Source organism: Stegostoma tigrinum, chromosome 15, assembly GCF_030684315.1.
Source record: "Stegostoma tigrinum isolate sSteTig4 chromosome 15, sSteTig4.hap1, whole genome shotgun sequence".
Taxonomy (NCBI): Eukaryota; Metazoa; Chordata; class Chondrichthyes; order Orectolobiformes; family Stegostomatidae; genus Stegostoma; species Stegostoma tigrinum.
Window position 1 is genome coordinate 24,293,260 of NC_081368.1, and position 16,814 is coordinate 24,310,073.

Sequence of the window (16,814 nt, forward strand, 5' to 3'; positions counted from 1 at the left end):
CTCGTTTTAAGTCACTGCCACTAACTTGTGCATCCTCGAGATGCCAATGTTCTTTTAGCAAGCACCAATGACATGGTACAAATTATCATTGACCAGCATTTGAACGCTAAGTACATTCACTCTGCATGCATTGTAAATGGCTAATGAAATGACTGGAATTTAAATTAGCTAGAGCTTATAAAAAGCTGTTTCATGTATTTCCCCTTCAATATCCCTGCATGTAGTGGATATGGATCCTGCACTTTTGCCCTTCAAACTGACAGTGCCTCTGCTCACTCTGGGTGTTGTCTCAGCCCGTTTCCAGTTTTTGCCAGCACCTAGAGAATGACAAGTGATGGTAGGGAATGCAACTTGTGGTTAGACCCCATTGGAATAGGGCTGAGCTTGTTGCCAAGTAACCCCCAAAACACTCAAAGCCTCCATTTCCTCTTTTAACTAGCACTACCCTGATTGCCCATTTCCATCCATTCACCCCACGGGGAGACCCACCACTTTGATCTTCACTTCCAATTGATCTCACAACTGGGCCACCCATTACATTATAATGATGCCAGCTTTGGTCCTCTATGCTCCCCTTGGTGAAAACCATAATGATGGTTACTGCCACTAACTCCCCTCTCATTGGCCTACCATGCCACCCCATGCTGTTCCCAATTATACCTTAAGCTTTCCCAACATCACCATCTCTGCCTCAAACTCAATACATGCCTCTGGATTTCCCAACCCCAGTCTTGACTGCTTTTCGGCAGTGATCCACATTTGCCATTGCAGTCCACCTTTGTATTTTCCTCAATGATCAATGCAGAGGCCCCTAAGACTGTACTTACTGCAGACCTCTGTCAACGTCAACAAGTAATTTAAAAGTTACTGCCAAGCCATAGAGCACTATCTTGCCACTCCCTGATTGACCATACGTGATTACCCTGATGACTTGAGGTGGCCGTGTAGAACTAACCATCACCCACGCCCCAAACTGTGGTCAGACATACCTACTGACCATGACTGGCCTAAGCAGACAACTGACCATGGCCACATCCCTGGACTCTGTGCGGTTTGTGCCTGTGGCTGACAGCGCCAGGATCTCTGATTAACAGAAGCATGCTTGACGGGACAAATCCCCACTTGCTTTCCAATGTGGCCATTTGTTTGAATGAGCGCGCAGTGCGTTTCCTGTGCAGGCAGCTGGCCAATGCACTGAGTGTTAGGTTGACATCTCAGTGTACTGTACAACAAGTCCCCCAGTGGATAGATCCTTACTGACAAAAAGGACAAGCAGCCTGTCTGTGTCTGTGCAAAATCATACATCAATATGGCAGGGTAGACCTTGGGCAGGCACGGCATGACATAATAAGACATGAATGCTGTGAGCATACAGACAGATGTTAAGTAAGAAAGTGCTAAGAGAATAAGTGAGATGTAGGGTGGTTTGCAAGATTAGATTTAATAATGAACAAAGAGACAGATTTAGTTAACAGCCTAATGGTTAAGTGAACATTAATAATATAGTAATCATAATAATCAAGGCTGTGTTTGATATATTTCACATTACTTAAGACATCAGGGGATGTGGCAATAGCCTGGGAATATGGCCTTGAGGTAGATGCTGAGCCAAGACCTAAAATGTCACAGAAAACTCAAGGAAGTTAATGGCCTACTCTGCTCCTACGTTTCTAATATGATCAAGCTCAAAACAATTTATGCAAGCAAGAAACATGACATAACTACAGAAGGCCAACATTTTCAAAGAGCTGTAGCATGGAGTCCAATCCAGGTGGGAATTAAAAATCATGGACCCAGAGGTGATTTCAATGTCCCAACACTTCTGGAAAAGCTTTGACTTTTGAAAGGGCCAGCAAGGGGATGCATTGAAAAATAATGGCCTGTTATACTCTTTCAGGAGCATCTTAATGGGCTTGTACCTTCAAGATTACAGTTACTAAGCTGTTTTTCTGTCAGTCCTAACAGTCTTGTGCACTTTAGTGTGCAGTTTTTGGGTTTTCTGTATGGACCAAGTAAATTTCTTTGCAAACATTTCCTGACTATTGTACCGGGTTAGGAAAGAGTTTGCTAACATTGCTTTTCTGAAGTTGGCCACTTTTGCATCTTTTGTAAAGGAATGATCATCAATGATTCTTTCAGTTGTTTCTCACTTATCTGCATACATTAGCTTCAATTAAAAACATCAATAATGAAAAATGAAAAACAATTGATTGAAATTAAGCTTAGCACTTAATTATTGAAATTTCATTACCTCTGCCATGTCTGTGCTTATTGTCAATCACTATTTGCACAATAGTACCAGATCCTTGCTGAGGATCCGTTAGTATGCCTTGATGAATCCTTGAGTTGGAAATTCTGGGTAAGTTGGCAACAGAGCTTCCAAAACCTCCCCGAGATTCATGTTGAGTCCGCTGGTATGAATGTCTCTATTTGAACAAAAGTTAGAATGCCATTAATTCAAATGCGCACATTGTACTGTAACAACAAATAAAGTGTTCTGATTTAACATATCACATTCTGCACCAAGCATGAAACAACAATTTCTTCCTACTACCATTATTAAGCTTTCAACATCTCAATATTCCCTCCAAAATCATGCGCTTTTCTCAATGCATTTTAATGGCTATTGATTGGCCATGTGTTAGCTAGCAAGTGTAACTATTTCAAGTTTGTTGTGCCATCTGTTTTCCATTTCAATTGATCATTAGAATTTGCTGGAATATGGTGTGAATGTAACATCCAAGCCTCCCTTTTGACTGAATGGCATCAAGGAGCCCTCATAGAACAAGGGTTACTGGAAATCAGGAAAAACCTCTCCACTGGTTGAGTCATACTTATCATATAGAAAAATGGTTGTGGTTGATGAAGGTCCGTCTCAGCTCCAGGAAAGCTCTGCAGGATTCGTCAGTGTAGTGTCCTACACCCAACCATCTTCAACTGCTTTATCAATGACTCTCTAAATCGTAAGGGCAGAATTGGGAATGCTCACTGATGATGATAGAATGTTCAAATAGTGATGCCATCCAAATCAAAATGTAGCAAGACCTGGACAGTAACCAGGTGTGGGCTGACAAGTGGCAATAATGTGTCCAATGATGTGCAAGTTTAGGTGGATTGGCCATACTAAATTACCCGTAGTGTTCAGGGATGTGTAGGTTAGGTATGTTAGCTTTGGAAAATGCAGGGTCACAAAGAAAAGGTAGGGGAATGGGTCTGGATGGGATACTGTTCAGAGGGTCAGCGTGGTCTTGTTGGGACAAATGACCTGTTACCACACTGTAGGGATTCTATCTAATATTCAAGATCCGTAAGTGCCCGGCATTGATCATCTCCAAGAAGGGAAAACCTAACCATCACCCCTCAGCATTTAATGGCATTGTTATCACTGAATCTTCCACTATCAACATCCATTGTTACCACTGATCAGATACTGAACTGGTTGACCTATACAAATACTTTGGCTAGAAAAATATAGGAAACCTACAGTGGATACCTCACTTCAATATTACCCAAAGCCTGTCGTCCACCTACAACCCACAAATCAGCAGTGGAATGGAATACTCCCCAATTTCTTAGGTTATTGCAGTTCCAGTAACATTCAAGAAATACTATCATTGGTAAAACAGCCTGCTTGATTGACACTACATCAACAGCATATCATCTATAAGAAGTACTGCAGAAATCCACCAAGATGAACAGCTAGAGTCTCTTTAAATGTTAAAAACAGAAGAAACAGGAAAAAGTGAACATAGATAGTAAAATGTGAGGCTGAATGAACACAGCAGGCCAAGCAGCATCTCAGGAGCACAAAAGCTGACGTTTCGGGCCTAGACCTTTCATCAGAGAGGGGGATGGGGAGAGGGAACTGGAATAAATAGGGAGAGAGTGGGAGGCGGACCGAAGATGGAGAGTAAAGAAGATAGGTGGAGAGAGTATAGGTGGGGAGGTAGGGAGGGGATAGGTCAGTCCAGGGAAGACGGACAGGTCAAGGAGGTGGGATGAGGTTAGTAGGTAGATGGGGGTGCGGCTTGGGGTGGGTGGAAGGGATGGGTGAAAGGAAGAACCGGTTAGGGAGGCAAAGACAGGTTGGACTGGTTTTGGGATGCAGTGGGTGGGGGGGAAAGAGCTGGGCTGGTTGTGTGGTGCAGTGGGGGGAGGGGATGAACTGGGCTGGTTTAGGGATGCAGTAGGGGAAGGGGAGATTTTGAAACTGGTGAAGTCCACATTGATACCAATAGGCTGCAGGGTTCCCAGGCGGAATATGAGTTGCTGTTCCTGCAACCTTCGGGTGGCATCATTGTGGCAGTGCAGGAAGCCCATGATGGACATGTCATCTAGAGAATGGGAGGGGGAGTGGAAATGGTTTGCGACTGGGAGGAGCAGTTGTTTGTTGCGAGCTGAGCGGAGGTGTTCTGCAAAGCGGTCTCCAAGCCTCCGCTTGGTTTCCCCAACGTAGAGGAAGCCGCATCGGGTACAACGGATGCAGTATACCACATTGGCAGATGTGCAAGTGAACCTCTGCTTAATGTGGAATGTCATCTTGGGGCCTGGGATAGGGGTGAGGGAGGAGGTGTGGGGGCAAGTGTAGCATTTCCTGTGGTTGCAGGGGAAGGTGCCGGGTGTGGTGGGGTTGGAGGGCAGTGTGGAGCGAACAAAGGAGTCACGGAGAGAGTGGTCTCTCCGGAAAGCAGACAGGGGTGGGGATGGAAAAATGACTTGGGTGGTGGGGTCGGATTGTAAATGGCGGAAGTGTCGGAGGATGATGCATTGTATCCGGAGGTTGGTAGGGTGGTGTGTGAGAACGAGGGGGATCCTCTTAGGGCGGTTGTGGCGGGGGCGGGGTGTGAGGGATGTGTTGCGGGAAATACGGGAGACGCGGTCAAGGGCATTCTCGATCACTGTGGGGGGAAAGTTGCGGTCCTTAAAGAACTTGGGCATCTGGGATATGCGGGAGTGGAATGTCTTATCGTGGGAGCAGATGCGGCGGAGGCGGAGGAATTGGGAAAAGTGAACATAATCCCCTTGAAGATTGAGCCGGGGAAATAATAATGTGAAATAAGGAAATGGCAGGGGAGTTGAACAAACATGTCAGCACAATAAGCATGAATCTTTGTAGCAGAGAACACAACAAGATTCCAAAATGCTAAACAATGAAGGGCCAAAATGAGGAAAGGAAGTAAGTACAATGACTGTAACTACAGAGAAGGCCCTTGGAAAGACAAAGGGGCTAAAGATCAATAAACTCCCCTGGACTTGATGGGCATCCCAAAGATATTATAAAAAGTAGCTACAGAAATTACGGATTCAATGGAAGTAATTTTCCAAAAATTTTAGATTCTCGAAAGCTACCAGAGGATTGGAAAACTTTCAAATATAATACTTTTATTTAAAAACGGAAGGAGATTTTAAATAAAAAAGCTAACTATAGGCCACAGACAGTACGAACTGCAGACGCTGGAGAATCTGAGATAACAAGGTGTAGAGCTGGATGAACACAGCAGGCCAAGCAGCAGAGGAGCAGGAAGGCTGGCATTTCGTGTCGAGACCCTTCTTCAGAAAAAATGATGAAGGGTCCAGACCAGAAACGTCAGCTTTCCTGCTCTTCTGATGCTGCTTGGCCTGCTGTGTTCATCCAGCTCTACACCTTGTTATCCCAGTCTATTCAGTCTGTCTTCAGAGTTCAAACCACCCCAACCCTGGTAACATCCTTGTAAATCTTTTCTGAACCCTTTCAGATTTCAAAGCATCATTCCTAAAGTAGGCAGACCAGAATTGCACCCAGTTTCCAGAACTCTCTGAACCAATGTCATGTTCAGCCTCAACATGACCTTCTTGTGTTCAAGTCTTTTGGAACAAAAAAAAGTTGCTGGAAAAGCTCAGCACGTCTGGCGGCATCTATGAAGGGAAAAGACAGAGTTAATGTTTCAGGTCTGGTGAGCCTTCCACTCTTCTGATGCTGTTTGGCCTGCTGCAAGAGAATCGAGAGTTATATAGAAAAAAATACCGAAGCGGAGTTGAGAATCATCAGATCAGTCACAATGTCATTGAATAGCAGAGCGGACTCAATGGGCTGCAAGGCCTACTTCTGGTCCTAAACCTAATGATCAAGGCTCCTTCGACAGCATCTTCTAAAACCATGAGCGTTACCATCAAGAAGGGCAAGAGCAGCAGATGCATGGGAATGCCATCACCTGCAAGTTACCTTCCAAGTCAGTCACCATACAGGCTTGGAATTAATTGAGTTTCACTGGGTCAAAATCCTGGAAAGCCCTCTCTAACAGTATAACAAGAATGGCCTGCATCCATTCAAAAAGCAGCTCATCACTACCTTCTCAAGGACAATGGGGAGGCAATGGCCTAGTGGTAGGACACAGCTTAAAAATAAGGGGTAGGCCATTTAGAACAGTGTTGAGGAAAAACTTCTTCACCCAGACAGTGGTGGATATATGGAATGCTCTGCCCCAGAAGGCAGTGGAGGCCAACTCTCTGGATGCTTTCAAGAAAGAGATAGACAGAGCTCTTAAAGATAGTGGAATCAAGGGTTATGGGGATAAGGCAGGAACAGGATACTGATTATGGATGATCAGCCATGATCATAATGAATGATGGTGCTGGCTCGAAGGGCCGAATGGCCTACTCCTGCACCTATTGTCTATCGTCTACTGTCTATTGATTATTAATCCAAAGATTAACATTCAGAGGGCCTGTGTTCAAATTCTGCCATGGCAGATGGCGGAATTTGAATCCAATAAAAATCTGGAATTAAGAGTCTAATGATAATCATGAAACCATTGTTGATTCTTGGGGGGAAAAAAGCCATCTGGCCTACATGTGATTCTAGATCCACATCAATGTATTTGACTTTTAACTGCCTTCTGGGCAAGTAGCGATGGACAATAAATGCTGGCCTAGCTAGGGGTGCCCACAGCCTGTGAATGAATAAAAAAAATCTCGTGCAGCTAGTGATTGAATGGTCATGATTGAATATAAATAAACCATAGGGTTAGAATGTTAACATTGCGCAGTAACATGGCCATCTGAACTTCATTTAGGTTTTAGTTTTAACAAGACATTTGGCTGAAGAAAATCAACCTTTGAAATAAAAGAACAAGCTTTTGGTCCCAAAATCAGAAATGGTTGGAGAAACACAGCATATCTAAGAAGATCTATGCAGAGAAAGTAAAGTTTCAGGTTCAGTGATTCTTCACAAGAACTGACTGTAGCTAGGAAAAGGTTGGTATATATGCTGAGGATGGGGTCAGTGGGAGGAGGTAAAAGGCAAGTAGAGATGGAGCCCAGACAGTGAGAGAGAGCAACAGTTGTGCAGACAAAGGACTGGGTAAGGGTCAGCCTTGGGAGAATGAATAGCTGCTAATGGAGATCATTTATTGCTAACAATGGATTGGTTGTGGCAGCAACCTAACATGATGACAAGGCCTGGTGTATCAGGGCTGGGGTAAGGACACAGAAGAAGATATTCAGGCCCTAAAAGTATGGAACTTGATATTGTGTCCTGAACTTTGCAGGGTCCCCCGGCAGAAAATGAGATGCTGCAATCAGTTTTAATCAATTCTGAAGGAGGGTCACTGGGCCTGAAATCTTAGCTCTGCTGTCTATCCATAGATGCAACCAGACCCACTGACTTTCCCCAGCAATTTCCATTTTTTTTCAGATTTCCAACAGTCACAGTTCTTTGGTTTATTTTAAGCTTCTGTCCGATGTGAAATAATACTACTTAGGATGAAAGGAACATAAATAGATGTCAATTTGAATCCAAGTTTTGAATTGAAAATGTATTTCTACCACATGAAAGTTTAACAAAACATTTTTGGTCAATTTGCAATTACATAATGAAATAGTGTTGAACTGCATAATGTAATAGTAACTGCATAGTGTTAGTCTAAAACAAAGCCAAAAATATTAGGTTGTAATTACCTTAACACAACTTTTGGATAACAAAATTGGGCGTCATTAATATAACGGCCAGGAACTGGCAAGCGTAACTATTCAGTACATGTCATTATAACTCTTTAAAACTAACAGCAACATCTAGCATCTCCACAAATCAGAAATCTGAAGGGTGCAGTGAATATTATCCTGCTCCTACACAAGGTGGGCTTTTGTCATCTTTATTGATGCAGCCTATGGAATCTTTCTGATTTAATGTGAACTTTTCTTATAGTATTCTAGCTGTAATAACTAATTAAGATATATCTTATTCAGAAAATGTGAATTTTTATCAGCATACTAGGTCATAATTGTGGCTAAACAACCTCTCTAATCTTGACAACTTTTTCTTTTATGAGTGTGCAATCCCCATCCTTCAAGGCAACATTTTAAAATGAACAATAAAAAACATTACTTCCATGAATAAAATAAGGCAAAATGATTTTTAAATATTCAGAATTTTAAAGTTTTATTTATTGTATTCCAGTTTTTACCACATTCCCATGTGCCTGTCACAATCTTTAATTTTCCCTCTGTAAACTCATTAAAAAGCAAATTATAATTCATATCTTTTAGTTTTTGTTTTGCCTACTGTGAGTATTTAATTATCTCACTGTATCGGGTCGCTACATAACCCTTATAGATCAGGTAAGATTCAAAGTTACATTGAAATGGAGGGGATGTCTATAATTTCTTAAATCTTCATGGTAGCTTTCTTTTTAGGTCAGTGCTGAGCATTGCTTTTTCGCTCCAGCCATATAATCCATGTTGATATTATGAGTGAGTTAATGATACCTCTAAATGCAACTTGCCTGTTAGAAAAAAATTGACATTGGGAATCATTTATCTGAGCACCCCGGACCACTTGTTTTTTGGCCTAAAGAATATTTTTGGTTTTTGACCCTAGGGGTCCATTCAGGTCCCATGGAAAAATGCTGAGTTCAGGCCTCTGGGGGGAAGAGAAACTTTGCATTTAGATCTGTTCGGGTGTGTTTGGGCTGAGAGAAGTACTTTTCCAAAGGGCTTGAACTCCAGGGCCCTTGCAGGGGGCCAGGAAGTGAGTGAGGTTAAATAACATGATCTAGGGCTTAATTGCGAGTCGAGTGGAGTTGGATAAACACTCCGCCCCTCCTGATTCTAAAACAGCAATTTTTGAGTGTTTCTTAAAACAAGTCAGCATCCAGGTGAGAATTTTAAACAGATCAAGCATTGCTCCTGCCTCTTTCATTGCTAGACAATCTCCCAAAAGGGGGCTCTAAAGAGATGGTCGACCCTCAGTTACATTCCTCAGCAGCTTAATTTCCATTTGAGGAGACCACCAGGGTGTCCGCAAAAAGATCTAATTCAATATTCTGTCTGACCTTTTTAAGGAGAAATTTGGAAATAGATATTTTTCCTAAAAATTAATCATCACATGAATTTCACTTCAATAGAATGGTGCAGTCAAGTCTAATTTCTGTCCATTGTGTCAAAAATAGGATGTGTTCTAGGTATCTCGGCTAATATGCCTCAATAAATTGTAAAAATCGTAAACTTACTTTCTGGATGTTACAGTACTGACAAGGCTTGTGTTCACTATCCATCTTCGGTTCAGAATAAATGAATGACCTGCCTAAAACACTTCAGAGCTCAGTAGAGTCAGCTTCTTGACAATTACACATCCATCAGAACATGTAGGGTCAATGTGAAAGACATTGGAAATCCTATGTCTAGCCACCTAACCAGGCATTTCCCATTTTCATGGGTGGGATTTGGAGTGGGGTTGGAGGTGGCCTGTGGTTAATGCATGCATGGATCACAGTGAGAGTTGGCTATTTAAGTGATTGGCTGAGTGCACTCAAATTGGATTTTGGAATACCTGCTATCTGAAATTGGAATGTGAAGTTTAGACCAGGTAAAAACAGGTGTCTTTGCTTTGGATAGCAAAAGCTCCTTGTTTGCTGGGCAGAAGTACCTCTGCAGATATGACCATAGATTACATCGGACATCGTCATTGGCCGTTGTGGAGAGGCAACACAGGTACTCTTTGGGATTGGTAATTTTATGTGTGTGAAAATGTGACTGATTATGTACAAATGATGCACAAACCCCTTGGAACGGTCAAACCTGTAAAAAAACAACCTGTCAAACCTGATACGACCTGTTAAGAAGTGTCAAGACTCATCTAGAAGTATCAAAAACTGTCAAGAACTGTCAAACTTGTCAAGAACTGTTTTGGCTTATCAAAAAGCGGAAAATCTATCAGCTGCTGTCAAAATTTGTGGATTTATAAGTAACGGTGCTTTTCTCAAAAAACTTTAGCCTACAATAAGGAACTTGAAATAATAGGATTTTATTTTTTCTCCTGTGTCCTTGGGAACTAGTGGTTATTTGTTAAGTTGGAATGGTCACTGAAGCAGGAAAGGGTGGAACTATGAGCCGGCACAAGATGGCACCATGTTAGGATTTGATTAAATTAGACCTGATTACATTCTGATGAAGGGTCAACTGACTTGAAATATTAACTTGGCTTTCTCCCCATAGATGCAGCCAGACTTGCTGAGTTTCTGCAGTTATTTCTGTTTTGGCTCCCTTAAATATAACCTAACTATTCACTACAACAATTCCCTGTGATAGTGAGTTCCACACGCTCACACTAATTAGTAAAAAAAAGTTCTAAATCTAAGTTTGATTTCTTGGTGACTATCTTAACTTGTTCAGTTAAAAAAAGATGTGCACTCACTGGATCGTTCCCTTGTTAGCATTAAAGTGTTCAATGCAAAACTAAGAATGTGCCAGAAAGCTGGAGTTTCAAGTGTTTAAATTTATCTCAATATCGTTTGTTCATTTTGTAAACATCAGTTTAAAGCTGTGCTTTCCCAGTCACTTGCGCTGGGATGTTATACCAGAACGTTCGTGTGCGCGTAGCGTTGTTTATGAAAGATTTTGACTTATTTTTTGTTCGCAAACTATTCTGCCAAAAGTATGTTTGATTTAATAAAATCTTGACCTGAGCTTGAACAGTTTCTGTTTGAGAAACTCTTACATTACTTCTAAATTTGGTGCACTGGCAAGTCTGTCTGACTTCAGCTTGAAATAAGTTCAGACGCTGTCTCCATTTTTCTCTTTTTTGTTGTTTATTAGTTTCAGCTATTGCACTTTTGAGTCAAATGTTTGATTCTGTTTAAAATTGAAAATCAAGGTGAAACAACCCAGTTATTTCAATATGGTTTGTACTAATAAGATTAAAATGTTAGGAGCTCAAGTACTCCTCTATATTACTTGGAGATTTTGAATATAGTAAGTGTTGCAAAGAAAATCCAGGTTCAACATGAGAAAATATAGAGAGAAGTATATTTAATTTTGAGGGAAAATACAGAGGGCCGTCAATACAAAAGCAACATACAGCAGCTGTTGGAAATTTGAACAAAATACTGTTCTGGTGAGCAGGTCAGGCAGCAGCTGAATGGGCAAACAGAGTTCACATTTCAGGTCAGGTTTTGATGATAGGTAATTGACCTGAAATGCTGGTCCGGACATTTACTCCTGAGAGAGGCAGTGCAAGTCCCTGCTCACTGCACTTGCTTCAGGAGAAACTCCTTGAAATGATAGGTTCTTTAGTCCTGGATAACAATATGCAGTATAGAGCTGTGCCTACCATCTCAGATACAGATCAAATTAGATCATATGGGCTTCCAAGTGCCGAGGCAAACTGTTTCAAAGGACTGTCTTAGTTTTTTGGCACTTCTGCCCAACTGTTAGGTGAAATTTTTGGCCCTCTAATGCTCATGCTACACCCTCCGTCATACTCCACTCACTCACTCTCCATGTCAAATCTATACTCCATTGTCAACTTATGCACTCCCACTCATCATGCTGCCCTCTTACACTCTTCATGTGAGTGAAAATGAGGTCTGCCAACTCTCAGCACAACATTCAAATGGTCCCACTGAGTTCAGGGTTCTCGCCGTAGGAGTCATGCCTTTTCCTTACAGGAACAAATGGATTCATTGGAAATGAAAATGAACCTTCCAGGTTTGGGATCCCCCCACATTTTTAAAGGTCTGCGGAGTCTGTAACACTCTGTAAAAATATGGGTCTTTAACTCTGCTTCTCCCCACAGATGTTGCTAGAACTATTGAGTATTACAGAATGTTCTGTTTTTGTTGCACTTACTTCCACTGTCTGTCAAAATCTGTTAATCTTTCATCCATTATTAACCTGCTCATTCACTGTCAATGCATTTCATTTGCACGCAGTTTTATTTCCATACATCCCACAATTATTCAAGCCCATACACCTTTTCAATTTATCTGTCACACATTATTGATTTTGATCTTCTTCTGTTTCCCCTTTTCCGGTGTCCCTCCCAAACAATTTCTCTAACCAACTATTGTGCGTGATTACCTTGCCTCCTCAACTCTGCTCTTTATCTTCTTAAATTGAGTCTTTCTACCATTCTATCATCCTCAAACCTTTCTCCTTAACCCTATTTCCCCTTAATTTCACTTATATCCCAGAATATTTCTCAATTATTCTATTTCTTATGCCTGGATACAAACTCTGGTCTGCTTCATCTCTACATTGTTGATTCCTTGTCTTTTAGATTATTATATTCTATTCTTCAACGATATCTTGTGTAATCATTGTTATGTAATCATGTGCGATCATCACTCAATCAGAATTTACATTTATGCTAATATCCATCTTTACCTTTCTGCTTTCTGCATCAACTTCAAAACTGCTTCTATATCTTGTTAGTTGTGGTTACAATAAATTAAAATGTCTTCTACCAATCAACAAGAAACAATTTTCTTTGGAAACACACTCTGCTAGACCTCTAGTTTCAACTTCATTAACCTCCCTAACTGTAATCTCAGAGTAAATCTGGAGCTATGGAAACATGACACACTACATAAATTTATGCTTGCGGTTCCATTGATAAAACTGCTTCTTTCACCTTTGTAACACAGCCTGCTTGTGCCATTTCAACTTACTTCTGGCAAAACCCTAATCCTTTAAACATTGTTCTAATCAAATTCTACCATGCATAAATTGAAAATTATGCAGAATCCTTACTACAACAAGGTCCCACATGTCCCCCTTGTCCTTTCTTCACAGCTAATTGAATATTGAATCTTCACTTTCACAATCTTGTTCTAACCTATTTTGATCATCTCCTCGTACTGCTAGTGCCCTTCATTGCTCTCATGCTTTGCGCCCAGTCCCTTCATTTTGCCCTTGGTGACTGATCTCTGAACTATGTGCCTATGGCCTTTCCTGAATTCCTGTCATCTCCTGCCTTCCTTTCAAAAATCTTTAGAACATTCCTTGCCTACAACCATATTGCTTCAACTGCAAAATTCTTGCCCCTTCTTTGATCAGCTTAGTATTGACTTCATGCTTCCTCATAATAAACACTGTGATTTTACCTGAGGAGTGCTACAGAAATTAGTTATTGTGCAGCACACACTTTTATCTATTGGGCTATTGATGAACAGACAGTATAATTAGCTTGCAAAATGTTTTGTTGTCGTAGAATGATGGTGAATTATTGTCTATATTTGTTTTGTAAAATTGTCATGTCTTGGGACTGTCTCTTTAAGGTAAAGTGGGGGAATCAAGGAGGTGATGTGACCTGTTCTGAACTGTACCCAATAAGATGTTCGCAGATTGGGTTGTTAAAAGTCCAAAGGGGGCTAAGGTTAAGTTACTAGGAAGATGTTACAAGATATTCACAAGAATGGTAGCTATGCCGATGGTGATTATTATCAGGAGGATTAAACCAATTAAATCACAATATACCATAAAATAAACAAGAGACATTGTCAATGAAATAATCCAGAACAGAGACAATGTTCAAAAATCTTCCTATGAGATATCAAAACTAGACTAAAGAAATGTATCAATAGCAAATTTGCCATTGATTTCATGCAATGACATTCTGTATAGTCTGCTTACCACATTTGATTGTCAAATTATTAAGATAACTGACTTGGAAGGTGAAACTGTGTCATAGTTAAATAGGAAAATAGTTGTATGTCTGACTTATGTCTGTTCTTATACTGCTTCAGAGGAAATAAAGCCTGTTTGCTTAATTTCAAAATGTTTTGAAACATCACCTCCAACATTATATTAGGAATTGTATTCAGTTACTTACTGCTTCCCTGTTGGATGGTGGCCGGAATATTTCTGCATCTGATGTGTCCCATGACGAGTCTCCTTCTCCTGTCAACAATGTACACATGTTCAGAAATAGGGAATTACTGCCATCTTTGACTAAATGACTAGTTACCACATTTCTTCTGGAAACACTCTACCTCACAAGGACAGCATTCAACAAAGAAAAGCAACAAGTAATGTTGGATGGAAAATTCATAAATATTTTAGACACCAACGATTCATTATGATGCCTATTGTAAATTCTCAACTGTCAGATATGTATATTTAGCTAATAAACTAGTAAGAAATATTTCCTACAAATCCAATCTGTTCACGAATAAATGTTTGACAAATCTTTTCGAAAATGAAGGAAAGCTCTCCTTTTCTGCTCATTTTAAGTGTAACATGAAGAACATTGGCAGGGTAGATGCTGTGAGGATGTTTCCATTTTTAGGGGACATTTAGTATTGGTGGCAGTGTTTGAGAATAAGGGTACTCTAAATTATGAAGAAGGAATGTCTTTGGTCAGAGGGTGGTAGAGCAAGCTTGAAAAAACAAAGGGCCAATTCCTGCTCCAATTCTTATGTTCTCAGATTCTTATGATGTAGTTTTGACTAGTGACATCTTATTTTCTGTTCATCAAATGTTTCAGCAAAGTAGAGGGAACATTACTCCACATCTGTTACATGTCATACCTGATCTGAAACTGCGTGACACTCATTCAAGATGGCAAAATTTGGACAAATGTACATTTAGAAGCATGTAAAGATTTTTTTTACATTACCTCTGCAAACTTGGCAACAAGAATCAGGAACAGTTATTGGGAATGGGCAGGTTAGCTTTGGGCATGTCCTCAAGCCACAGTACACATTTCCTTCCTTCACATCAAAAAAAAGAAACTATTAACATTTCAAGTCCACAGCAGCATTCTTGTAGTCTTATGAAAACATATTTCCAACACAACCACTTTATTAAAACACTGACTCAATGTCATTAGTATTAATGAACATCATGTGTGCTCCTTCATTTGGATTCAGTCAATCAGATTTCAATATTTAAATAGATCTTTTTGTTGCATCTGGAAAACCACTGAATTGCAATTTATACAGAAAATCTCACAGAATTAAAGCAAACAATTCATGTAACACAAAGAAGAAAACTGAATTTGAATTAGTGAGCCTAATTATAAGTATGTAAAGTTGCAGAATGTGATCCTCAATACGCCAATGAAAGCAGATATAATGAAATCAAACTTTTTCCTCTTCCCTTGAATACAACAGTAGCCCTCCACAAGGATAAGACAACATTTTCTATTGCACGGGGATGCAGTGCTAAGAGTGCACGATCACCGAGATATCAAACACTTCAAGATAACAAAAAAGGCAAAAAAAATTGTCAATCTTTACGCAAGTCAAAATTTAAAACATATTTTTCATGAATGTAGTTACGAACGTAACAAACTTGGATGAAATGGGGAGAAGCTAGAAATAGAGAAATAAGCCACAGAACAGAATTATTACACACCTATTCAGAGGTGTGGAATGATTAAGTCCATATTTTTGTTATTCATGAAAGCTTTTTACATTAGTGCTTTACATTTTAGATTGTACCAGTGAAGTAATCACAGCACCAATATAAAATAATAACATACAATTGTAAGGAAATAGAGATTTGAGCCTAAGTTGTCAGTTTTTTAAAGTGTCAGAATAGTTGTGATGGGTCACAAGGTGTCCTGTAGTACTGGCAAATACTGTGATTATGCTTATAATACAAAATTTTTTGAATTACATACTGTCAAATAATTTCAGAATTCATGTTTAGTTTTTTGTTCTCCTAAGTTGGCCTCCTGGATTTTAGGTTCTGGTTTGTACTAAAGCAAATTCATTACATCACACTTTAATTGACAGAGAGAAAAGCAACCAACCGCCCCAAGAGGATCCCCCTCGTTCTCACACACCACCCTACCAACCTCTGGATACAACGCATCATCCTCCGACACTTCCGCCATTTACAATCCGACTCCACCACCCAAGACATTTTTCCATCCCCTCCCCTGTCTGCTTTCCGGAGAGACCACTCTCTCCGTGACTCCCTTGTTCGCTCCACACTGCCCTCCAACCCCACCACACCCGGCACCTTCCCCTGCTACCGCAGGAAATGCTACACTTGTCCCCACACCTCCTCCCTCACCCCCATCCCAGGCCCCAAGATGACATTCCACATTAAGCAGAGGTTCACCTTCACATCTGCCAATGTGGTATACTGCATCCATTGTACCCGGTGCGGCTTCCTCTACATTGGGGAAACCAAGCGGAGGCTTGGGGACCGCTTTGCAGAACACCTCCGCTCAGTTCGCAACAAACAACTGCACCTCCCAGTCGCAAACCAGTTCCACTCCCCCTCCCATTCTCTAGATGACATGTCCATCATGGGCCTCCTGCACTGCCACAATGATGCCACCCGAAGGTTGCAGGAACAGCAACTCATATTCCGCCTGGGAACCCTGCAGCCAAATGGTATCAATGTGGACTTCACCAGTTTCAAAATCTCCCCTTCCCCTACTGCATCCCTCAACCAGCCTAGTTCGTCCCCTCCCCCCACTGCACCACACAACCAGCCCAGCTCTTCCCCCCCACCCACTGCATCCCAAAACCAGTCCAACCTGTCTCTGCCTCCCTAACCGGTTCTTCCTCTCACCCATCCCTTCTTCCCACACCAAGCCGCAC

The 16,814-nt window shown here is 41.0% G+C and overlaps 1 protein-coding gene across 3 annotated transcripts in view; it reads right to left on the reverse strand.

Moving 5' to 3' along the window:
• chrdl2 (chordin-like 2) overlaps positions 1 to 16,814 on the reverse strand; it is a 49,705-nt gene that overhangs the window by 14,216 nt on the left and 18,675 nt on the right. For all 3 annotated transcript variants that reach the window (XM_048544997.1, XM_048544996.2, XM_048544998.2), the window contains exons 6-8: positions 14,873 to 14,966; positions 14,087 to 14,154; positions 2,252 to 2,426 (exon numbers count right to left, since the gene is read on the reverse strand). In XM_048544997.1, coding sequence (XP_048400954.1) covers positions 2,252 to 2,426; positions 14,087 to 14,154; positions 14,873 to 14,966 — 337 coding nt within the window. The remainder of the gene's footprint in view (positions 1 to 2,251; positions 2,427 to 14,086; positions 14,155 to 14,872; positions 14,967 to 16,814) is intronic.